Source organism: Pezoporus wallicus, unplaced genomic scaffold (genome assembly GCF_028554395.1).
Source record: "Pezoporus wallicus isolate ANWC-B61680 ecotype Strahan unplaced genomic scaffold, APGP_CSIRO_Pwel_v1 contig_11829, whole genome shotgun sequence".
Lineage (NCBI taxonomy): Eukaryota > Metazoa > Chordata > Aves > Psittaciformes > Psittacidae > Pezoporus > Pezoporus wallicus.
The window spans coordinates 807522-833317 of NW_026635494.1; the positions used below are offsets into that span (position 1 = coordinate 807522).

At 46.8% G+C, this 25796-nt stretch overlaps 1 protein-coding gene across 3 annotated transcripts; it reads right to left on the reverse strand.

Moving 5' to 3' along the window:
- Positions 1 to 3025: 3025 nt before the first annotated feature.
- Positions 3026 to 25447, reverse strand: TRIM29 (tripartite motif containing 29). 3 transcript variants are annotated; one of them, XM_057433212.1, is made up of 9 exons: positions 24330 to 25447; positions 17169 to 17264; positions 15702 to 15935; positions 15141 to 15339; positions 12228 to 12311; positions 9377 to 9436; positions 8061 to 8162; positions 6859 to 6935; positions 3026 to 4064 (listed from the first exon to the last, which is right to left on the reverse strand). In XM_057433212.1, the coding sequence occupies exons 1-9, from the start codon at positions 25185 to 25187 to the stop codon at positions 4002 to 4004; spliced, it is 1773 nt and encodes a 590-aa protein (XP_057289195.1). In that variant the 5' UTR covers positions 25188 to 25447; the 3' UTR covers positions 3026 to 4001. The 3 variants fall into 3 exon arrangements, with proteins under 3 accessions (XP_057289195.1, XP_057289201.1, XP_057289209.1); XM_057433218.1 differs by lacking the exon at positions 9377 to 9436; XM_057433226.1 differs by lacking the exons at positions 3026 to 4064; positions 6859 to 6935 and adding an exon at positions 7857 to 7977.
- Between the last annotated feature and the right edge of the window lie 349 nt (positions 25448 to 25796).

A 25796-nucleotide genomic window follows, 5' to 3' on the forward strand; every position in this document is an offset into this window, starting at 1 on the left:
TTAGTGCGGATCAGCTTTTGGAGCTACTTGCTTTGCTTCTTCACTGACTGCTGAAGCCAATTGACATCCAAGAAGGGGGTCTGTCCCCGTGTTATCTACGTTTCCCTTGGACTAGCACAGATCACACATCGTTCTAGTTCAGAAGCCCGCAGTTACAGATAGCCTAGTAAAATTCAGCATGAGCTTGCTCTTATCTGCTTGATAGTCAGTGTCAGTCCTTTTTGATTACCAGAAGGCTGCGATTACAGGCAGGTAGCCCATTGCACAGGACCATGCCCTGCATCTCGGCAGCACGGCAGCAGAGCCAGGCTCTGAAGCACTGTGGCTCACTGAGACCGGCCGCCTTGGCCCCTACAAATTGCTGAGGGTTAAAGAGGTTTCATCAGCATCCAGGCCCTCTAAAGAGGTGTCACAGCTGCTCACTTCTCCCTCTGAGTCACACTGACTGTACATTTTGTCACCGAGCCCAGCTTTAGGTGTCCAAGCATCCTCCATCCTTCTGCCTGGACCAGAGGGACCCATCACTCCCACCCCTTTTCCCAGAGATCTCATTGGGATGGAGAGCTCATGCCTGACCCCCGAGCTGGGCGTGCAGCAATGCTGAGCTCAGGCCACACTCCCAGGCTCTGAAGTTCATTATGTGTGTCTGGGGCTGCTCTGACTAGACTCCCTAAGCAGGCATCCAGCCCTGCAGCAGCGAGGTTCATTACTCCATCCCCATGCCACCGGCACAGCCAGTCCTGCTCACTGCCTCTGACTGCTCAGGAGATGAGCTCCATTATCCGTTCTAGTGTTGCAGAGTCCAGTAGTGCAGAGCGTGCTTGTAACTTGCTCTTCTCATGCTTAAATGGTGGAACTGAGACGTTTGCAGCAATTTCAGGACAGGAAGAAGATTTCTCTTTGATTGCTTTTTAATCACAGTAATAACAGTAACAGAGGCAGTGAGTGGAATTGATGGGAAAGAGCTGAGCTCTGTTCCCTGGTAACTCCCATGTGGGGTAAACAAGGAGGATTTACTGGCTTCTCAAGTGAATTGGTAGTATCCTTGCTCTTTGTGAATGATTGTCAGCAATGTCTGGGGAGAAAGTGCTGGTATGTGGTACCTGGGAGAAGAAATATGCCAGGCATCCTCTGGAATGTGTATCTAGGGTATATGAATAAACCTTGCCTGCCTCTGTTCTTATCCCCACAGATTCACATGCGCAATTGCTCTTTTAAGTGGCTGTCAGGGCTACATCTATGCATGTCTGGCCCTGAACCCACATCTTGAGCATCCCGCAAGAGATTTATTCTTTTCTTCAGAGACAAGAGAAGCCGTGATACAGGCAAGCAATGTGAGGTGTGCAGAAACGGAGGTCTGGTTCTCCACAAGGATTCAAGGGGATATAGGGCCCCAGTGGTGCCCATAACCAACCTCTCAGGGAGACTCAGGTTCAGGCTGGGGCAAAACAGCACCTCAGCCTGTCTCCTCTTAGCCTGGTCTTTTCCAAGCTGATTTCGGCCAGCACATGCATGAGCAAGAGCTTTCCTCAGTGTGAACTGGTGAGGTTTAACTCTGGCAGGGGAGAGGACTTGTTTGGGAAATGACCTAGCTGGGAATATCTGCAGGGTAGTCTCAAAGGATTATACTCCAATTGCATCCATCAGTCTGACCTTCAAGGATGTGGGATGGTTTGACATGACCTTGACTCATCCATAAGGCTGTGAAAAGAAAGCCTCTAGGAAAACGGGTTCTCCAAACCCTTTACTCGCCTAAAGAGGCTCTTGAAGGGGCTTAACTTCACTGAGGCTCTTGCAAGCACACAAACACCAAAGACAGACCTCATCCCCATTGGTTTTGGTCAGACATGGAGCTTTCTCCTTTATTTCTGCAGTATGTTGCACACGTGAAGGGCCTCACTTACATCAGCGCAGTCGTGTCCTGTCTGAGGAGGTGGAATTCCTCTTGCTTTGCTGATCAAGACAAACACGATAAAAACAGTTCATGCACAATACACCTCGAAGCCACGCTGTTGGTTCCCTAGTGAGGTACAGTGGGGCTGGAAGGGGGTTCCGGCATCTTCCCAGGCTACACAAATAGGGAGCAGCTCCATTCCTGTTGCTGGAATGTGCCGGTGTGGAAAGTCATGTGTGTATGGTCTGAGTGAGGCCCTTGAAGTGAGGAGAGGACAGGGAGCAAACAGGCTGTAGGGATGGGGCAGTGGGACAAGGGGACACTCTTCCGTTTGAGTGCTGGGCGAGGAGCAGTGCAGCTCCCAGCTGGCACTGCAAAAAGCCTTCTATAGGGCAGGAAAGAAGGGGTGGACTTTAATATCCAGGTTTTGGAAGAGGAGGGAAGTATCACACCCACGTTTTGGGAAATGAAAGGAGGCGGTAGAAGGTTTCACTGGGACATAAGGGACACAAGTGGTTGTTGGATGCCTGCTCAGGGGCAAAACAAGCAGTGAGATCTGGGGAAGGACTTATTTTATCCTTTCACACACATACTCAAACCCTTCAGTGTATTTCCTAGCAACTCCATCACAGTTTCCTTTTCTTCACATCCTTCCTTGCCATGCTATCCCCTTCCCCTCTTGTCATTTAGGAACAAAATGGTGAGAGCCATTTCAGGTATTCTGGAGCAACCAGCTTTCTCTGAGGTGTCGCATTAAAAAGCACTATCTTTGCCCAGCAAGAAAGTCATCTTCAGAGAGTGAATAGGTGTGACCTCTCAGCAAGGTATTGCAAGCATTTGGGGGTAGGAAAGGTGGGGGGAAGCCATTCCAAAAACTGCTTGAACAGAGCAAACCATGAAAAGTAGCTGTTAGGGCTTGTTTCTCTGGCAACTGCTCATCACTGTGTGAGGGCTCTGATCCTGCAATGGGCCATCTGCTCCCAGTGCCTGGCCTAGGGAGGTTTCTACACAGCATGGACCGAACCTCTCAGCTTTGTCCAAGGGGAAGGAAAATAATCTCGGTGAGATCATGGAAAGCTTAACCAGCCCTGGCTGGTTTGCAGGCTGGGTGCTGCTGTGGTTTGTCTATCCTGAGCAAAAAGCTATGGTACTAATTCTCATTGCCCATTGCAGAAAAAAAACAAAAATCCGAAAACAAGCCCTGGACCACAATGTATTAATCAATTTTGGTTTAGGGGAATTAAAAAAAAAGCCAACACGAAACGAAAAAGCACCCACCACCTATGGCATCTAATCAATCTTATGTTAGTAGGATGGATTTTCTTTTTTATCCCTGAATTTGAAAAGGTGGCTGGGGGGGTACTTTAATGGGATAGAGAGCCTCTCTGCCCTCCACCAGTAGCTGGCCTTGGGCTGTAGCAGCTCTGACTGGGTCCTGCTGGATGGCTTTTTGTAGGCAGCAAGAGCTGAGCTCAGCTGATGAAGGGCTCTGAGGAAGTGTGCTGCCATTGGCATGGGCTGGGGAGGGAGTTTGCAGGGGTCTTGGGGAGGTGCAGCACTGGACCTGATGCCAGTGAGAGCTGTTTCCCTGTTTCTGAGTGACAGGCTAAAGGGGGAAAGGGAAGAGCTTTAGCCTGTCCCAGTGGCTGGCTGGGGCCTCTTCATTCCAGGAAGACCTTTGGGCCCCCCCAGCATAGGACCTTCATCAGAACTTAATGGCTATGGTCATATAAACACGCTTAGGACAAGGGAACAACTGGTACAATAGAGTTGGAGGGGTTGCTACCCAAGCATGCATGCTTCCCAGGAGAAGCAGAGCAGCTTGCTCTGCAGAAGCAAAAGGAAGGGCATTGACAGAGACGGAATAAGGAGGTGACAGCAGAGGATGGGGTTACGTTGTTAAGGCCTGCGGAGCTTTCAAGGCGATTAGGTGATTTGGAAAAAGTCCTTGTTTCCTCTAGTAAAGGCTATTATTCCCTTCTGCACCTTCCCTCTCCCTGGCAGAGATTAGAGCAGTAAGGTTAATATAGTAGCAGGTACATCCATGAAAATCCGCAGCTGAGTCTTCACTCCAAGTGCTGCCAGCTCTTCCCTAAATCTTCAGGACTCAAGGTGCCTCGTTGGAAGTGGCTCCATTGCCTTTGTTGACGTAAAAGGGGCGGTAATGTGACTGTAATGGAGAATTTGGGGCATGTGAGTTTGACCTACCTTCTTTTTCTGACCACCTATTCTTCACCCTCCTAAGTAGCCCAACCATACATAGCTTAACACCTTCAGTCTTTTCACTTGCAGAGCATCACTGCCTCATTTGACTACTGGAGGTGCTGAAGTGATCAAATGCAAGTGATGTTGCTTTTTGATTTATACACATGCTTTGCATGGACCTCATTCCTGAGCCAAATGAGTCTGTGCATCATATAAAATCTCAGACTGTGACTCACGGCTTGATGAGAGGCTTCTCGGAGAAGAGGAATGTCACCTTTATTTTTATGCTTCTGTCAGTGTCTTTTAATTGCTCACTAACCTGAGAACTCTCGGGAGGTTTCACATTTAAAGCCATGCACAGTTATGTGAGCAATCAACTAAGTCGCATGGTATTTATTCGTGCCCAAACTCTTGTGCATGGAAACCCTCACACAATGCTGTATTGTGTATTCACACCGGCACATGTTGCAGGGCCCAGTACAGAACGCTTGTGTAAAGGGAGAGATAGCGGCAGAGCCTAAAGCAATTGCCATTTGCTGTCTTTCTAGCTCTGTTTACTGTAGTCCCGAATATCTCTTCTCATCAGGACCTACCCCTGGAATTCCATTCTTATCTGCACCATTACTAATAAGCAAAGTTGTGCTGCACAGCTTAGTGTTGGCTTGGGATGATCACAAAACACAAAAGCCCATTAATTGATTGTGGTACCTGGTTGCACTGTTCCAGGCAAAATCTCTAGCCTGGATGAGAATACGCTTACACTGGTGAAATGGTGCCCACGGTAAACAGGAACAGCTGTGGTTTTGTAATGTCTTATCTGTCTTAGGTTTGACCCACTGCCCAGATCTTGCTTACAGAAGGTGGGAGAGAACTCACAGGAACATTCTGTGCAATGCTGTAGTTAATATCGGGCATGGCAGGAGGCTGGAAGCAAGGGCAGAGCAAACCCAGCCCAACCCGTCTTCCTGCTCAGTGCTGACTCCCCGTACCTCGTGCTCAATGTTCCTTTTTGTTGAAGCTCTTTTCATTTTATGGCTTTAATTTCCAATATAATTAAGATATGAAAGAGGGAGGCTTCATTTTAAAGGACTCCCTGTGGGTTAAAAAGACATTCCTCCTTAAACAGTATAGTCCTTTGTGAAAATTCATGTTTACAGACACTTTCCGAATGTGTATTACTTAAATACATATTTAAGACTCTTTAAAAGGTCGATTATTGGCCCAATAGACCATAAAAGCTCCTGCAGAGCTCCTGCAGTCCAGAGCATGTATTTCTATTTTGGGACTTTTTTTAATGCTTATATTTATCAAGTCAATTGTTAAGTTCAGGGCTATCTGGTGAATATAGACTATAAAACTAAAATAACCACCACAAGTGTATGCATGAGAGAGAAAGGGAGAAAGAAAAAGCCTGATGACTTGATGTGGCAGAAGTTATCCAGGCTGTCTCTGTGGGGATTAAGGAAAGCATGGGTTGTGTTCATGAAGCACAGCATGCTGCCTGTCATGCACCAGGATGCTTATCGCTAGGACCACCCTACTCGCATCCACCAGTGCTATAGAGACTTCACTTTCCTGACCAGACTTCCCTGTATACCACCACCATTAGGAAGCAGGTTGGTATCTAAAATCACTGGGAAGATCCTCCACCTGAGCACACACATGATGAAGCAGATGATGTTTTAGAAAGGCAGTGATCAAAACACAAGACAGAAGACACTACAAAACCTTGCTGTTCCTAGGAGATACATTTTGCTGTAGCACATCCAGAGACTCAAGGCTGGATTTTGTGAAACAGTCTACCCAGGTACATCCCTTTCACAGGCATTCATCCCCTGGTAGGGCCTTGAGAAGCTAGTACAGACTAAACCTCAGTCCAGCCACTTTCTAACTGTTACGTGTTTCCTCTGCTTTCTTCCTTCAGTGTGGGAATGCTTTCAGTTCTTGACCCTCTGCTTCTTACAAGTCTTATTTCCAGGGAACAGTAACAGTAAATAATCTTTCACAAATGTAGAATCAGAATTCAAAACACAGATTTCATCCGTGGAGACGGGGGGCAAAAGCTTGAAAATCTCAATTGAGGTCATGCAAGATCTTAATGCAGCACGGTGTGAATGGACATTAAGAAAAATAGATGAACTTTGTGTTTCTGTGGCTATGCATTAACTGCTTGTTAACCTTGTATGTTTGAGATTATAAGACCTAAAATACCACTATTCTCTGCCCCTGATAATGCATTGTTACGAGTGACTTACAGATGTTCTAGTGATTTATGGTCATAGTCTGACCCCTCAGTTTTGATATCGCATCTGTGCACTGTAGGATGTAACTAGCAAGATACCCTTATATGGTGTCACTTTCACAATCTGTGCTTTCTAGATGTCATGGACCAAGGGTATAAGGTATCCCTGCGGGGAGGAAAAGTACTACAGATTGCAGCATGTGTGCTATAGTATTTCTATAGCTTCTACAAGCCTGGATCAGATTTTAGACCAGGGCAAAATACCTTCAATACGTCATTTTGAAGTATAGGTTATTCCTACAACCCAGAGCTGTGGTGGCAGTGGTGTTAACCTGCATCCCTCTGCGGATGCAGTTAACCACAGGGGAAAAATAATAGAAGCTGTGCCTTGGAGCTTTCACATTCCCATCTCCAAAGAACCCAAGCCCTGGTCTCTTAAGTCTCAGGTATCCCTAAAGCAGATAGTTGTCTTGCTGAAGCTGCGCACATGCTTTCACACCAAGGGTATATTTCTTACCAAGACAGACTGCTTAGAGGATTTCCATGTCTGTGGTGTCACCTTTGCAGACTGATGTCTCACTATTGAAGGATAAGCTGTGACAACACAAAACAACCTGTTATAGATCAGTCCCTGCCACCATCCCCGTCTCCCCTTGCGAGCGTCAAGATGAGTAGCAGGACTGGAAGTGCCACGTAATTAGTATTGCATTGCTTAACATTGAAATGCAGCCATTTCTGGGGTGTGGGACGCAGCAGCCATCAGACAGATCTCTATTCCACCACCCAATCAGTTAGGAAGAGGAAGCAAAGAAGGTCTGCCTAATTAAACTGTCTGAGGAGTGCAGAGAGGTGGAATGCAATCAGTCCAGTTAAATTTAGGCCAAGTCCCGAGCTAAGCATTCTGACTCTTGCAAAGAACACTAGAGGCTATTTAATTACCGCAAGGATCCAAGGCTTGGGTTTCATGTCAGAAATTAATGACAGTCCCTCTGGCAGTGTGATAAGTCCTAACCCTCTTCTACCACAGCAGCTCCATTCTGATTCAAAAATAACACCAGCTCTGCTGAATCACAACCGGTTCCAGCCCTATCAGACAATGGCCTTTCCCCACCATCTCCCATTCAGAGATTAATCAGACCTGGCTCTGCTTGGCAGGTGCTGATGCTCTTGGATTCCACCTCTGGTGCCCTTGAACTAGTGAGTAGTGAAAAGAGGATTATGGGATGGTGAATGGGGGATTCTGGTTCAGATGAAGGAGAACGGGCAGATACTGCACATTGTTTTAAAGGTTGTGCTTAGTGGCTATTATTCTTTCAGGATGATAGCTCTTTTAAAACCCTGATGAAGCAAAAGGGGTAAATGCCCACAAGCATCGCCTCCCATTGTATTTCCCTGGTCTCTGTGCCTCTAAAATCACCTAAAATTCTCATCTTTACCCATTGCACACAAAATTTAAGACCACTTCAGCTAGATATCACTAGATATAACTTTTTAATGTTTTTTAACACTCTTTAACAAACTCCTGTTACCCTGGCTCAGCAGAGTAAGTTGCTCGTGTGAACATGTGTGTGTATCTAAGAGATTGACAGTCAGGACAGGAGATATGGGCTAGGTGCAGGACTGCTCCAGGCCTTCTCTGGGGGAGCAAGAAGAGGATTAAATGTCTTATCACCTAAAAAAGGGCAAGAAGGAAGGGATAAAATACCAAATGCCTAGTACCGGTCTTAGTGAAGAGGCTCCCATCAGACTGTTTGCTGAAGTCACCAGGCGGATTCTGTCCCACCGAGGAGAATTGAAAAGGCAGCTTAGTACCATTGCCGACTGGAAGATAGAAGAGGTTGTGTTAGTCCATGGTGTTGCACGCTGCACTGGGGAAGCCTAAGCAATTCAAAACACACCCTGTAAAACTACCTTCAACTGGCTTGGGGGAAATGGGAACTAACAGCTTTGTCCCTTTTCTCTTGGTAAGAAAAGGCAGATGAGTGCAGTCAGTTGTGGGGTCCTAGTGTACACAGTGTGCAAGTGTGAATTGATCCCAGTGCTCCAGACAGGCAGGGAAGAGCCTTTCTCTTGAGAGACCCAGAGTGCAGGTGTGACTGAAGAGCAGCAGCTCCCTGGCAGGCAAACTGCATCTCCAGAGACAGGAGTAACAAGGCAAAACCGTGTAACTGCCAAAGCTCCCTTGCCTCCAAGCAGTTGAGGCTTTATTCAAAGCCCATAGAAATTAAAGCAAGGCTTCCCCTCGTTGGGGTCAGGCCCCAGCTGCCCGAATGAATCTGAGAGCAAGGATGATGAGAGGGAAACAGCCCTGCCTGTGGCGTGAAAAGCAGGAACAACTTAGGTGTGGTTGTGAGTCACCAGAGCTACCCCAGGTAGAGCGGGCATGGATGCTTGTGGGCTGCCTCTGAATGAAAGGCAAGGCAGGACCCTCTGAGCATGAACAAAGCAAAGAAAGAAAATACAGGCAAGGAAAAGGAAGGTGGGAATCTGGGAAGAAAAGGCATGACTCGCAGCTGCTGGGGTTCTTGATACACTAGCTCAAAGCATCCCCTCCTCATCGTGCTGGATGCTGTACAGTCAACTTTGGGCAGGCTCTTATAAGCTAAGCAAAAGGTGTATGTTTGATGGGGAAGAGCTGCCTTGTGCTCCTGAGACTGGCTGTGGGTGCTTGGAATCCACCACATCCTCCACTGGTTGCTTTGGATGATGCTGGCATTCCTGTTGATGGCACTTGGTGAGGAATCTCAGGATCTTTACAGATTGGCATCTGTATTTTCCATCTTCTTCTTTCACTGTCTGAACAGTGAGGACAGGGATGCCTTTCCCTCCTGTATACGTTGGATCTAGAGCAGTGAGATCCTGAGTTTGGGTCTATGCAGACAGTGCTGATAACCCAGCTAAGAGATGGATCTGTGAGACAGTGAGTGACAGATGACAGGACAGCTGAGAGGGGAAGCAGAGGTTTGGTTAGGCAGCTAGAAAGCTGTGGCACGGGGGGTTAGATCCTTTCACACTCAAGTCGGAATTACCCGTACCAAGTGTTTCCTCAGTCGCTTGGAAGGAGGAAAATTCCCATGATCGTGGGTTGAAACTGGCTGTAAAACAAGAGCATCCAGTTCAGCAGTTGGCTCCTGATGAGCTGGCTCTCAAAGGCCTGTGCCTGGCACTGCTCTATGGAACAGTCCCCACCAGTCTGGAAAGCAGCCCCAAACCAGAAATCTGGGTCCATGGAGGAGAGAAAAGCCTGGTCTTTTTTTCTCTGGGTTCTAGGGAATGATGGACAGCCTTCTCATTTAGAGAACAAAGCACTCTAACCACCACGGAACTCTTTAGCTGCACTAGATTGCCAACTCAGGTTTGTCTACTCAACATGACTCTTCTGCAAAGAGTCGTGCAGGCAGAGGCTGGGCTTTGGAGCTCAAAGAGACACAAGAGAGGAACATTTCCTGCTCCAGCACACATTGTCTCAGCCACTCTAGGGTTTCACTAACGCATCATCCTGTGATGGAGACTAGCGCTGTTGTACCCCTTTAGTGAGACACTGGACTCCCAGGAGATGGAAGAGGTGAGTACTCGGAGCTGTTATGCTGCCATCCTGTGGCCTGTTTCCTATATAAGCAATGCTCCTGTTTAAGCAGTTGGCTCTCCCTCTGTGGGCCCGAATCCCTTCCACTCTTCATTCAAAGACTTCCAAAGGCACGAGGTGATCTTTCCAACCTCCTCCTGGCTCTGGCCGAGCTGTTTGCCACATCAGGAGAAGAAAGCTTAGTGGAGAGGACAGAAAGGAGTGCCGAGCAATGGAACAGATTGTTCCTCTGTCTTTTAGGCAGCATTTGAAATCTTTTATGTCTCCCCTCTGCCTCATTAGGACACCCTGCAAGCGGATGCTCTGTGATACTGTTTTTTATGACTAGGGCAGTAAAGTCTCCTTGAATTTAAGCAGGGCTTAAAAAACCCTATAGGTTCAACTCAAATCCAAGCAGTTTCTTAGTGTGGGCATCTGTGGTTAGCACAGAGCACAGCTTGGGTAGCCTTCCTCAATGCAGCCAACACGCTTGCCACTGTGGCTTCAGGCAGGATTTGCAGTGATCCAACCTAGCGAGAAAAAGGGTGTGTTACAAAGCTATCATGAAATATTCAAGGATATTGTGTACTGTGCAATGCAAAGGGTGGTCCTCTGTTTCTTAAAATCCCGTTTTATGGAATTCCTCAGAAAAGATGCAATGGGAGGCATTGCTGGACTTCTACATGACACATAGTGCACAGAAATCTCCAGAGAGTTAAGTGATTATGGGTACATCACATTATTCATCAGATAATCCTTTGCTAGGCAGCATGCAAGCTAAATGGATCATGTCTCCTGTTTGCCTACTGATTCAGTCCATTCCCAAGCACCCCATCAGTGTGGTTTCAGCAGCTGGCTCCTTTCTGTCATGCCTGAGTCCTCATCCTGGCAAGAGAACCCTGTGCTATTCAAACCCCATTTCAGCAGAGATTGTGCTTAGGTTTTGTTTTTGATGAAGTGACTTTGTTGGTAGAAAACATAGAATGAGGAGTTTTGGAAGGCAACCTGTCTGTGCCCTGAGGAAAAGGTAGATGTGCATAGGCAGAAGTGCTCCCCCACTATGTGTATACTCAAAAACCCATTGCTGGACCAGTGGCCCACTGGACTGCAAGCTGCTGTACACTACGCTCTAGCTGACTGCATCCAGCAAGTGTCCCCACTGGCTCCAATAAAGAGCGTTAAATAAGATACCTTCTATCTAGCACTTCCTGTTCATCCCTCCTTTCTCTAGGCACATCCTTCAGGAAGCTGGGATGCTGGATCCCAGCTGGGAGCCAGTAAGCCCCTGCTCCTAGGTCTTAGCAATTAATTATCCAGGGAGGAAAAGAAGGAAGTCCCTGCTCTGATCTGGAGCAGTGAGCAGCTAGGCTATGCCATGCAGTGGCACTGTCACAAATTGGTTTTCCTTTTGCCATGTCAGGTTTCACACACGTGGGAGCAGTGATGGCAAAATAGCATTGTCTACTGTGTTCCTCCCATCATACCCTGCCACACTGTTCTAATGCACAATGGGCTGTTTCCACCTGAACCTGAAGTTGGGTGGAGGTGGGTTCAGACCATGCAATTTTAGATCTAACTTACCGCCAATCCCTTCAGGTTGAAAACGGTTTTGGATGCACGGCTGAGCCTGTGGTCTCTCCCGAGCATCTGCAGCTCCACTTAGCAGAACATGTGTTTTCCTGACAGCACGGGGCTTGTAAAGCTCTGAAGCAGCTGGGGCAGCACAGCAGCTATAACCATCCGGGCAGTGTTTGGAGACAGGCTCCATGCAAAACAAACCCACCACTGGCAAAATGCCCCCCTGCAGTCTCTGATGAGGAGCCTGTCTCCTAACTTGGGGAGCCTGCAGGAACCAGTCCAGCTAAAGTCTTGCTGATGCTCAACTGGGAATGCTGCCTCCGCTCCAAAGGACATCCTCATCCCCATGGCGCCAGGCAGGGCTGCCAGAGAGCTGCCAGGCATGGGCTGGGAACAGTGGAGAAGGGCAAAGCGGAAAATACAGACAAAGGGCTCAGTGTTGGGATCTGGGTTATCCCCATGGAACCCTAACAAGAGGGCGGGCAACGCTGCGCTCCAAATGTGCCTTCAGGGGAGTGCCAGGGCTAACTGCTGGCATATCCCTTCACACTGCCCACCAGCTTTGCAGAACAGCAGCTGTAAACACCTGGCAAATCCAGGTCTAGAGCCCAGAGGAAATCTGGTTACTTATTTTGTGCTACCCTTCCTGGTTTTGTGTTTCTAAAGGCATTGCCTTGCTTAGGCTTTGAGCACTCACTGCTTCCTAGTCTGGAGGAAGCCAGGCCACCATTAGGGTGCCATACCTTTGGGAGACAGGAACATGGAAAATCTCTTCAAGTTGTCAGGCTGGTTCCACTCATAGTTATTCATCATGTACCGGTGGTCACCTGGAGAAGCAGAGGAGGGCATGAGCTGGAGGCGGCTCTTGAGTGATCTTGATATAGGGACGGGAATAGGGGGAAGGGGATAACAGATTGGAATTGCTTCTTCAAGTGCTGCAGGAGAGACGGTTCTGCTCTTCGAAAACAAGTTTATCTGTTATTTCTTAATACCTCTGTGGGGCTATTTGGCTGGGAGGTAAAGCAGTGCTGTAGCTGCCCAGAGGTCCAAGCTGGGAGCAAGGAGAAAGCTCCCTCAGAGCCATAGCATAGCTGAAGCATTTGGCCATTCAGTAGGTACACTATCTCCTGAAAATCCATAGGGAGATTTGAGGGTGAGGCATTTTCCTACCAAAATACTGCCGTGTGGCTAAAACTGCATCCCACTTCAAAAGCAGTGGTTTGGCTTCTTTTATGTGTTTAACCTACGCATAGTGCTGGCTTCCAACCAGCAGATCTTGAACTGCAAGTGCTACAAAGCTCAAGAAAATCAGTGTCAGGAGAGCTCAGTTGCTTTCTTCAGTTTTTAAAGCACAATGCTAAACCTGAGTTGCAAACAGCTCTGACTTCCTGGGCTCTCGGACAAGGATGTTTGCTTCAGGCTTCATGCAAAGTAGATGAAACCTACCCTTTTCCCAGGTATTACACAGCCTGGTTTTGGTTTTCTGACACTGACCCACAGGATCTGGTGCTCTATCAGTAGAGATGCTCACAAAAATACTTTCTTTTAAGGCCTCAAGTGTTCTATAAACCTATTATTCTCTGCAAGGGGGTGAATTTGTTTCCTGTGTTTCAATAGTTCCATTCTTTGCTTCTTAAGTGATTGAACAAACTTTTATATGATTTCTCCCATTTATCTTTGTGTTATTTAAAATCCCTGGATGTTCTCTGATTATTTTCCTCCTTGCCACACTACTAAGTAGGTACCTGTTATGACAACTAAAAGAAAGTGGATTCCCTTTGGAGTCTGCTATTAAGCTGGTTTCATTCCATTAATACAATATTTCTTCCTGGGAAGTTTTTTACACTAGAAGATCAAGCCAGTTGCAAATGAATTTGTTGCAGTGACTCAGGGGGAGTCTGAGTTAATTAAATCCATTAAGTAATTGCAGAGTTATTTCCTTGCAGTCACTAGATGCAGAGTGCTGTCCTCTTTCAAGTGTAACTGTGGGTTGAAAAACGGAGAGCTCTGAAGCTTCTGAGACTCACCTTAAATAACATTTCCCAGCTGAGTGGATACCATTGTTGTTCTCATTAGGCAGACTCCAAGCTGTGTCCATTAAATCCCTGGTAAAGTTGCCCTAAGTGCCCACCTTTCTGGCAGTAGTTAATTGTTGCCCCACTCATATTTTGCCACTTGAATCCCACAGATTGCCACTTGAATTCCACAGGACTTCTGACATCAGTAATATGGAAGGGGCCCCGATTAAAAAGGATCAAGAAGTAGTCAGTTTTTATCCAGAGCCATTAGGACTGAGCATACGCTTGTTGGGTTGTACAAATAGCCAAGTCAGATATATTTGCTTCAGGACTGGCACAAAGAGAGCACTGAGAATCCAACAAGGTACGTGGCAGTGTTAAATGTTGGAAGACGAGTAATGTTCAGTTTCTGGTGCTACTTGAAGGGTAGGGAGAGCTAAAAAATCCAACTCTAGCTATGTATCATGAGCACTTTGAACTAAGAAGTTCAGTTCCCCTGACCAGAAGAATCTGCTCCATCTAATTCATGTCTAATGGAGACTGACAGCACTAGATAAACATTAATGAACTGTTTGCAGTGCAGGCTCCTTGGGGCCAGGGGCTTACTCTTTCTCTCCTTAATGTAGGGAGGCAGCAGGCTGTCACTTGATGAATACTAGTGATTCTCATTACAGATCTAAATGTATTCTGGCCCCCTGTCACCTTCAGTCTTACTGCTCTAGATTGTGAATGCAGGCAGGCTGATTCACAAAACCCAGGCTCTGAAAAGCATTGCCATGTTGACCAGTAACTGAACCCACGTTGTTCTGACTGCTGTGCATCTTTTCAACAGGCTGCTTTTTGTCTGGGTTTTTGGTTTAGAGGATATTTTTTTTGGTTGTTTCTTCCCTTCCTCCTTTATCATATCATCTTTTGATGTGAATTTGTCTTTTCTGGAAGGAAGTTGGAGTGCTTTACATGGCTTTTGCCGAGGAAGAAGGTGGTGTATTAATATGGCAGGAATTAGTACTGTGAATTTGCATGAAACAACAGTGGTCTTGCAGGTTTGCAGCAGAGTTCCTCAGCTGCTTGTATTGCATGAACTGGACTTGAGATTATCCCTGCATCTTTTTGAGTCACACATCCTCCTGAACAGCAGGGTGCAATTTATCTTCATGTTACCTATCCAGCTTCTTGACCTTTATTGTTCTGGTATCTAGGTTCCACAATTGTTAATAGATTATATCCTTATAGCGGCCTGGTGAGATAACTATTAATTGCAATCCCTATTATTCTTAGTTCAGGAGGTCATCTTTTGGGAATAATTAACCTGCCCAAGGTTACAGAAGCTTTTTGTGGGAGAGTTAGGAAGTGAAACTCGGCTGTGGAATCCCATTCTAGTTCCCTGTCCCCCTAAAATGATGTGTAAGCTTGATGCAAGACAAGTTCTTTCTGCAGAACTAGTTGGGAGACATGGAAAGCAAGACTCAGAAGACTCTTTGCAGTGCTGTGGTACTAACCCATTACTGGTAGTATTTCTCCCACTAGGTCTTTGCTTACTTTCTGCTCTATGAGAGCACGCTGATCACACTTCACCTCTGACTCTGTGCTAGGCTTTGCCGAGGGAGGGAGGGAAGGGGTAGATCTCAGATACTCTACCATTCTCCATGTGGTTCCTCTCTATGAAGTTGCGGCCAAGGTCTGCCTTGCAGATCTTCTCCACGTGCCTCATGCAGACATTTAGGAGGTCATCTCTGAGGAGTCCCATAGATGGGCTCATGCTCTCCCCTTCGAGCAGCACACTGTATGTTGGAAGAGATGGAGGGGGGACGTAATTCCGCATCAAAGCACCAAACTCCTGCCAAAAAGAAGGGAAGAGAGGTTACTGAGGAACATAAAGAGCTGGAGGCTAGATCCTAGGAAACTGGCTAAGGTTAGTCTCCAAATAGTATGAAGTGCAAAGGAGAACAGGGAAGATGGAGGGGGCAGACAAATGTTCTGCCTGTGAGCTCCAGCCACCTACAAAAGCACCAGGAGGTGGCATGCAGAGGCTCATTCTTCACCTACCAGAGCAGAGACAGCTTTGAATATCAGGGTAGGTTCCTGCTGTAAACGTGCATTGAACTGGTGGAGATTAACGCATCTTACACCAGCTTGGGATTTGTCTTTGGGACAAATACTGTCTTCACAGAAAGAAAACTAAACTGAGATCTTGGTTACCTGCAGGAAGAGCACGGAGTCACTGATCTGGTGGATCTGCTCCCTGTTCTCCTTGTCTTCCCGCAGAAGCTTTGCTCTCTCTTCCAGCTCATCCACGATTTCTTTCACGTTCTCTGATGCAGTCTTCTCCCTCTGATCCAGGGCAGCCTTCACTTCATCCCTCTGCCTCTCCAGGTCACGGATCAGCTCTTTGAAATGCTGGTCCACTGTTGCTTTCTCATTGGTGGTGTAGTTCTGCAGAGGGAAGGGTCAGAGAGAGGAGGCAGCAGGAAAGAGGCAGGAGAAATAACGTGTTAAACTTCTCAGGGAGTCGTCTGACAGAGGGAAACAGAGTAGGGGAGATATGTCCAAGCATTCCCATTTAGACTGTGACTACAGAGACTCTGGGTATGTCAGTCTCAGCACCAGAGAAGTAATACTTGTTCTTGCAATAATTGCGTGTATGTAATCTAAAGGGCACGCTGTCTTCCTGATTTATAATCAGAGCATATATTTCAGTTCCTGAATTGCACTCCTTGGTGATATTTAAAACCACTGTTTAACTTTCTAAATCATGGTTCTGGCTCCTCAAGAACTTGAGGACCAAATTCCCACCGTTGCCAAGGGTGAAAGGTGCTAAAACACTTCTTACAAACCTCACCTCTAGGTCCCTCTGAAACATCCCTCAGAAGGACTGTGAATGTAACTCTGTTCAGAGTTAAAATTTCTAGGTCAGGTTTCCAATAATAATAACAGTAATAATAGTAATAATAGTCATAATCGTAATAATAGTAATAAAGCAGACGAAAAGCAGAACTAGCAAGACAATGTACGTGTACCACATAAAAGGGAGAAGAATGGCTTTGCTTATTAATGTTATGCAGATTTTCTGGGGTGTCTTCAAATTGTGTTTTCACTCCTCCATTCAGTTAGGGTATAAATGACAAAAATAACACCACGACTATAGTCCAACCCTTAGCGTGATGAAAGAATTATAATAGAGCCCTGTATCTGTATGGAAATGAGCTGTTCCACCATAAATCAGGTGTTTGCTGGTGTGACTGCATCTTTTCTTGTTGCCTTATCTCTGTTTGGGCAATCCAGAACCCCTCTGGAGTTGGTTTGTGTGTGTGGTCTAGCAGCACACCTTTGTTTCCGAATCAGCCTGGCTACCAGTGATAGAGCTCTAAGGGGCCGAAAGCAGGGAGGTGCCTTGGATCGTTTTGTAACAAGGCTCTGCTGCCTCTTCTTGATCTCCTGCAGGGTATGTTGCAATGGTAATTTAGTAGGAGTTGTTGTTTCCAAGACTTGGCATGAGTGAATTTTGGAGAGTGATGAGAGAGAGTGAGGATAAGGGATGGAGTGAATGAGAGCTGGCTATGTCAGAGAAATTGGGGAAAGGAGGAGAGGGATGTGAGAGAGTGGAAAAGAAAGCGACAAGTACAGCAGAAAGAGAGATGTGAACTGAAACAAATATCCCATACGCACCTTGATGCGGTCTCTCTCCTTCTGCCACTTGTCGATTTCATCTTCTACCTCAATGATCTTCAGCTGCAGTTGCTCTTTCTGCAGTGAAAGCTCAGCCTGTGAGGAGAGGAGAGTCTCATGAACTGGGGCTGAGGGTGGCCTGCTTCAAAGATGCTCTGCTCCCACTTATGCATTTGGCCCTGAACAACAACAGCTGGGAGGTACAGGTTCCTGGCACTGCTTGAAATGGAGATCATGTGCTGACACTGGACAGCATCCCAGAGCTTCTCGCTGGGTCAAGACATTCAGCTCCCTCAGCAAAGACAGCAGCAGAAGCACCCACCTACTAGGCTACCGTCATGGTGCCGCTTTTAATCACATTAGAGTCATTAGCTGGAGGGGGAAGAGGCCTGTTTCAAAATTCAGCTGTGTATGCAGTGAAGGGCCCATCCCAGGGTGTGCCTCTGCAGCAATAACAGTTTTCATGTAATTACGGAATGACGTTTGACGGGTGTTGCAACAAGAGGACGATGCCTCCGGCAGGAATTCTGTTTAGACAGGATTGTGGATTAATTTGCTCTGAATTGAGAGCTTTCATGTTATGATGAAGCTGGGGAATGCTTGGAAAAAATAAAAAACAGAGAAGGAGGAGGGAGGAGGTGTAGTCAACCATTGCTTGGCTTAGATCAGCAACTTCACCGGGATTCATTTGCATTTCGTTTTGCACCGGCTTCCCAGAGAAGCTCAGACCAGACAATTGCATGCAAGGCAGTTCATAGAACTGGAGCCCATGGAGGGCTGGGCAGCTATGCACTGATGTAACATGCCGGGTGGTGTGCATGCCATGTCTCTGGACATTACTAAACAGGAGCTGGCTGTTTGGTAATGCCTTGCGCCGTTAACTCTGGGCAACCCCTCCCTCGGTCGTTCACATTCACCACGTCCCTGCCCAACAGATCATGACAAAGCCTTTGTTTACGCATTTCAAGACCTTTCTGTGTTTCATGTGTGTACAGGTTGGTCACAGCACAGCTGTAACTACAGGCAATCTGGCAGTGGAGCACTTCTCCCAAGAGCTGTTTAGGAACTATGCAGTTTGCAGGAATTACCTGGGCTCCACGACCGAGCTGGGTCGCATTGGGAAAGTCCTGCAAACCTGCTGTTCATGTGGGATCCTTTGGCAAACGGTTGTATTACCCAAAAGCACTTACATTTAGGCCAACAGTTAGAGGCAAGGGAGATAGGGATGGATAAATCCACTCCTGCAGCAAGTGACACAGTGAGGTCTCCCTGCGGTTAAAACACAAGTGGTAGTTCCCACCGCTTTGCTGCCATTCAAGAAGATAGCACAGCATGAAAACCTGAGGCTTCCCTTGGGGTGGGAGTTTTCAGGTTTTCAGTTCTCCATTCAAGGAGTAGAAAACAGCACCACACGATGAAGAAAAGCATGCAACAAGCTGTCAAACAGCTCAGACCAAGGAAATCAGCCCATCAGGGCTCTTGTCTTGGTGCCATTCACCATAGTGTCTGAACATCCTCTTAAGTTTGAATCATGCACAGCTGCATCTGAGAGCCATTGACTTTAGCTGTTCCAATTTAGCAAAATCTCTATTTATAGAGGGAAAACAATCTGATAGTTGTTGTATTGCCTGATAAAACAAAAGCAAGGGGGAACAAAAAAGGCAAATGTACTCAAAGGTATCTCAGTGTCAGAAGAGCTGCATCCTCACATTGCCGTTGTGATTGTCCTTGTTTGTGGAGAGCACTGGCCCTCGAAATACTCTCCATACACCCTGACAGCCTTCAACAGTCAAGTAAATACCATGATGAGCTGAAGCTCATATTCTACAGGGGTTCAGAGAAGATGGCATTAATTGTTAGCAAAGTAAAAAGCGCATCTCCTGGGCAATGGGAGGTCTTCCTTCCTCCTCATCCCTAAATATCAGGGCATTCCTACTACAAGAATATGAGTGAAATCATACAGAGGAGGAGTGGAGGAATTTTTCTGAGACACTCTCAAACACAGGGATTTGAAAAGAAAGGTAACAGGATAAAGAATCAGGTGGTGGATGGAAAGATGTTGATAGCAATATTATGCTGTTATAGTAATTTTTAATTAAGATGGGTATCAAAGGAGTTTTGTAAACTATTACTTGCTCAAAAGTGATGCTAACTCCTAACTTGCAGTTATAATATCCCTTCACCCAGAAAGGCAGTTTGGGTGCCTCTGGGATGGGATGTAACAACTATTTAAGAGACCCACACTACCATTTAGAGTGAGAATTGTGATTTGCAAGTGGAAATTACAGAGGTAGTTCCAATACCCAGAATGCAAACACCACAGTCACCCAGGTTCAACATGGGTTAAAACGCCCATAATGAGGGCAAAAGGAAACACTAGCACAGACACCAGCAAGGGAGGTGTTCCATTGCACTGTAGTACAAACATTTAAACTAGCCTAAGCATAAAAGATGCTAAAAAGAGGCTCAGGGAGGCTGTGGAATAGTGCAGGAACTGGTGATGTGGGTACAAGGAGGCTTATTCAGTAGGGGTGCTCTAGAAATGGACCACAATATAAGGGGTTAAGCGAAAGTGATGTTTTTAAGGCCTTGATCAGTCTGGCACTGGTTGAAAGATTGCTTTGGCTGTCCATGCACATCCTATGTTACATTTACAATAGGCTGGCTACAGGTACTAGGTATTGTCCACTTCTCCACTTTATTCCCTATCAAGAAACTTCTCTCGCAGCTTTCTTCATATTTCTCAGATTTTCCAGGGTCAAGAACTCCTGATCCCCTTATGTGATGGACCACCCAGAACAAATCCATTGGGTGAGACCTGGTGTTCAGGTGGTGATATAGCACCTCCACCCACTGTAAGTGTAGAAGTAACAGTGAAGAAGCTGTAGGAAATACCGTTTTAGAGCATTTGGTTTGACTACAGCAAACTGGCACTGAGAGTCTTTGAGCTAAGAGAGAATCCTCTGTAAGAGTCTAGGTTAATTAGGACAGTCAAGAGGCCTAAGTGAAAGTTCAGAGTGTACATCCACAGCTGAACCCAGCCCTTGTGCTGTAAAGGACCTAGAGATTATGGGTCTTGCATCACGATGTGACTCATTTTTGCAAGGCAGCAATACAAGCATCATCATGCCTTAATGCTCTGGGAACCCAGGCCTTGAATCAGGGAACACCCCTGTGTCACCAGCCTGGGAGAGCTATGCTAATTACCTGACAGCAACAACCAGATGCAATAATGAAGCTAGAGAAGTGTTTAAACCAGTTGCCCTAATACAGGGCTTGTATTAGAAATTGCACGCTGAGAAGTCAGCAAGTTGTTTGGGACGTTATTTCTGCTGCTTTTGCCATTGCAGTTTTCTGTCTAAGCTTTTGTTAAGCAGAGGTGGGTGTCAGGGGGCTACAGTCTCTGTAGACTCTGCCAGCATCCTGCATTAATGCCACTAGTCACGACATGAGCGGAGGCCAGGAAAGGCTCTCTGCTTTGCACCGTTTGAAGGGAATTCCTTAATGACAAACTGGTGGGTTTCCCCTGTGTTCTGCCCTATCTGCAGTGGCACTAATGCAGAACGCAGGCAAACAGGCAGATCAGTTGGCAGCAGGTCAGCTTCCCCAGCCTTCCAGCTAGGAAGAACGTCCTGCAGGTAACTTGCACCATCACTGTGGAAAGAGCATCTACTGTAAGCTGTGTCCACACAGCAACCACAACTTGTGTAGATAAGGTCTCATGGCCACATCGTGCCCCTAACCTTGCATCAGTGAGAAGGGCCAACACACTCGTGTTTGCTCTCTATTCAGACAGTGAAAGCAATACAGAGAGGGCTCAGATGGAAATCCCTCTGGGTGCATGTCTGTGGATGGTTGACTCCAAAGCCCAAGTTGTGAATTCTCCCCTTTTAAAAGTGGCTTTGTTGAAAGCAGGAACACCCAGGTCCCGTTTCTGCAGAGCAGTTCTCTGCTGCCTCTTTAAACCTGCTCTGCAATGTGAACTTTGCTTTCAAGGTAAAGAATTAAGGAAGAGAATCAAAGTGCTTTTCACTAGAACTGACCTGACGTGCTGAGTACTAAGGCTGGTGCTGGATAGTAAGGACAGGTTATTTACAGCTCTGTGACTGGCAGGCATATGTGAAGTTGTTTCATTTTGAGCTTAGGCCTGTAAAACAGGTTTTGAATGAAGGATCCCCTTTCAAAATGAAGGATGCTGTCCAAAAGGGGGGCTCTGGCTCTGCTGATAAATCAAGCTGGCCAGAGGGTTTTATTTGGGTGTACAAGCTGCTATTGACAGTTTCCACTTTTCAGCTGTGTGTGTGGTTATTACCCAGCCTCACAGCCTTTTTCTTGGTTGTCTCTTGTGCTGATTCTGGTGGGGGTGTTCCTTTGCTTCTAAATCTGTAACAGGAAACTAATGCAAAGTGGCTCTGGGGAAGGCATTAAGGGTTTGCTGGGTAAAAAAAAACACAAATACCATTGTGTGGAAAATCAGGAAAAAAAAGACTGGGATTCCCTGCCAAGCTGTCTGACCCCCTGTGCCTTTCACTCTTGTCTTGTCAGCACAGCAGGAAAAGGGGGATGAGTGCCTCTTACCCCAGGCTCCTGAAAAGTGGAATATGCTGCTGCATTCTCCCTCTGTCTCACAGACAAAAATCAGTCTTTCCACTGCTTGCCTAAATGCTCTAACTAGTAGGTGTCTGTTTACTGGCTTGTTTGCATTCCTTTTCTCTTAAGCTGTACTGTCTCTGTCTGCACTGTGGAGCAAGCAGAGTTACCTAATTTTACACAAGGATCTTAAACTATCCCTTGCTTTCCCAACCCTGAACCGAAGCACCTTTCTTCCCTACAGGCCCTATAACAAAGGTAGACACATGAGAGAGACTGTAACCTGCATTAATTCTGCCATATGAAAGGAATAGATCTGCCTAAAACAAGCTTGTTACACCTTATTATGTGACAGTTTTGTGCTGAGCACCCAGATTGAGGGTTAGGCTTAGGTGCATCGCAGCACACACGCATACGTCCCCCCACACCAAGTTCTGCTGGAATCCTCTCCAGGTTTGGAGTTGCAGCACGGCCAAGGACTGGGAAACCTTTGCAGATAAACCTATTGTTCCTTGACAACCCACACTGTGTGAAAGGGCCTCTGTAGATAACGCTGTGTTTTGGTCACCAGCCAGGGGTACAGTTAGCGAATTTGGAGGTACTAAAGCTACCCTAGAGATGCTTGGATGCAAGCTGTAAAATGGGTCAAGGATGGGGGTGACCTAGAGTGGGGTTTTCGTTTGTTCTTTTCACAAAGGCCAGCAGCACCAACCATACTTTGCCACTCTTCCAATTTGTGGTCGCATCCCGGTTCAGCTGATTTGCAAGACTGGAAAAGAATAGGTGGGGGAAAAAAGGGACTTGGAAATGTTCATTCCTCTTTCTGGTTCTTGCTAAGGCTCCACCTAGGGTGAATAAATCGGGGCTAGGAATAAACATTTGCAAGCAGCAGCTATCCTGCTAATTGTTTTTGTCTGAGTGAATACTCAAGTCACAACATGATCAAAACTCGCTGTCAGGAGAAACTTGCACATGTGTATGATTCATGTTGATAAAGCCCTAAATCCTTTAGGCTTAGCAGCAGCAGAAACAGCAAAGGGCAGCACAGGAACTGAAGCATGGAGCTAACAAGAATGGCAAAAGGATTCTGAGAAAGAGATCAAACATCATTTAAATCTTAGGTAAAGCCCAGCTCCTTTAAGAGCAAGGTGTTCTAGGTCCATCCAACCACAGGAAGAAGGCTGTGACTAGCTCTGGTTCCTCAGGGAGCAGCTGTTAACTTCGGTAGAAACAGCTAAGAGGAATTGGACGACCTGGCAGACACCAGACTCAGCTTTATGAGAGTCAGCATATGCTATGTTGAGAGCCGACATCAAAAACACAAGAATAAGCAATTATGAAACAAACAGCAGGCTAGCGAGCCCTGCAGGAATTTCTTTATGAAAGACTGGTTGAGACATGGAAGAAATGTTGTCTGGTTTCAGTAAGTCTGCAAGTTGGAGATGACATTGCAAGAAGAGACAAAATACGTGCACAGGAAGACGGAGGGAAGCTCTGCAGAAGGTGTTATTTCAGCCTTATGACATACATCTTCCTACCACCTTAGAGAGAGTTCAACCCTTCTTCCAAGTTAAGGATAACTCTGGAATTTCTAGTAGCGGGCACTTTTATTTGCCTGCTCACCACATCAGAGCACTGTGCCTAAGAGTAGGGTTTAGCAGATCTTACTCAGTGCCCTTCCAGTTTCTGTCGTGGACTGGCTGTGTGACTCTAGGCAAATTGGTTTACATTAGCATGTCGTGGGGCTCCTTTCTGTAATCTCTCTTGTCCTGTCTGCTTAGAAGGTTTTTAAGCATGCTCTTACTATGGGGATGTACAGCACCAAACACGGTGAGACCCTGATCCTTACTACATCTAGTGGACTAATCATATGTCCACCCAGAAATCAAACAGCATGAGACTTGAAGCAAACAAAGGTGGAAGACTTGATTAGTGAGCACTGCCCCACACACCAGCCTCATCTCCTTTGATATCCATCTTCTAAACCTATTTTAGTAACATGTCAGAGGAAATTACAGAGTTTTGTATTTGCACCTAAGCTTCAAAATACTCTTCCCATAGGTGCTCTTGGCACTACTATATCCAGAACAGAAGAGAAAAAACAAACACCCATCATCTCATTCTAAGTAGCTGAGATGGCGATTTCCAATAGTAACCTAGCAGCCAGTAGTAATTTTAGCAGCCACCCCTCCAGTTACCTGCATTCTGGAGGTCCCGAACTTGAGCCGTGCCCACATTTCTGGCTGTGCGGATCACTAAGCAAAACTTAGCACGTTGGGCTTTGCTTCAGCTTCTGCTGAAAGTCAGTGCTGCAACCAGGGGTGGAAGCCAGGTTCTCCACCCCGTCAGTCCAGTGCTATGCTGCTGTAACCAGCCATTAGAACAATGACCCCATGGCAGCAGAACCGAGGCAATACCCATTCTCCAGTAAACACTTCCCATCCACCACCCCTGCATCCCAGAATTACATTGCAGACATGATTTGAGGAGAGACTGGAAAGCAAAAGCTGTGGTGTAATATTGAGGTGCATTGGAAAGACTGATGGCAACGTGCAATAAAAAGAGCATTACCTCTTTTCCTGCTTTCTCGATCTCCACTGTCACTGTGCTGTGGTTCTTGTGCTCTTGGAACATGCAGAGGTAGCAGATGCACATCTGGTCCGTCTGACAGAACAGCTCCATGGTCTTCCCATGCACAGGGCATTTTCTTGCTTCAAAGTCCCTGATGGGGTCCAGGAGCTGGTGGTCCCGGAAAGCTGCTCCCTCCAGATGGGGCTTGAGGTGCAGCTCACAGAAGGAAGCCTGGCACACCAAGCAGGACTTCACAGCCTTTTGCTTGTTATCAATGCAGGAATCGCACAGAACATCCTCGAGCTTCACCCTGGGCCGTGACCCGGCTGCTCTGTCAGGCTTGTTGAAGGGGGGTCTTCTCAGGTCGCCTGTCTCTACCAGAGGGAGGGAAGTTTTCTTCAGGTCCCCCATCTGCCCCCCAGAGAACAATGACTTCCTCCCTTCCCCTTCGCTAGGCAGGAAGCTCTTTTTGGAATCCAAATTGAAGAGGGACTTCCTGAGATCGCCCTTCTCTGCAAAGGAGAGCGGTGGTCTCCTCATCTCCCCTATCTGTCCACTGGCATATTGCATCTTCTTTGAATCTGCCGAATCCATGCTGAAGTAGGTTGATCTCTTCTCGTCAGACGACTCCACAAACTGAATGATGGGCCTCTTCCAGTCACTCCCGGAGAAAAGGGAGCTCTTGATTTGCCCTGTCTCCAAAGATGCGCTGCCGGTGCCCTTCAGAGCTTCCTTCTCGCCTCCACTAGCGTTTGTGTTCTTCTTCACTTCTTCTTCCTTTTTGGGGGCAGATGGGCTCTTCACATCCTCTGGCTTCCCAGTGGTACCATTTGTCCTTGCTGCGCTCCCCGTTTCCATCGTCTGAACAGGGCAAATGAGCTTCACCACTTAATCTATCCTCCAGTTCCTGCCTCTCAGCCCCAAGTGGGTATGTCTGCCCAGTCGTTGTCTCAGCAAGGAATGACGATAGAATGCTGGAAAGTTTCTGCCCAAGTGACGCACCTGGAGCTCCAGCAGGGAGGAGGAGAACGCCTGGATTATGTTGGGGAGACGCAGGGAGAAAGAAAGAAGTTACCAGGGATCAGAAGCTACAGCTGTGCAGTTAATTATACAAGGCAGTCCACACCCAGGAACATTCTTGTCTAACCAGGTTTGGGAGGAAGGGCTGTTTATATACATAGAAATGTGTTGGGTTCTTTAAAAATCGTTTTCATTAAGATGCAGCAACCAGTTCGACCGCTTGTTTCAAAAATAAGTTTGCTCCTTGTTGCCAGGAGCTGAGGTTACCTCCTCGCAGAGATGGGCAGGGTCGGAGAGACCATGAGATGCAGAAGATGGGTTTGTTAACTGGGTCATACCCATGCACAGAAATAATTATGGCTGTAATTAAAATGAACGCCTAGAATAAAGCATTCTTAAACTCGATTCCCCTGAGGGCTTACTGCATTCAGTAGGACAGGGAGGGGA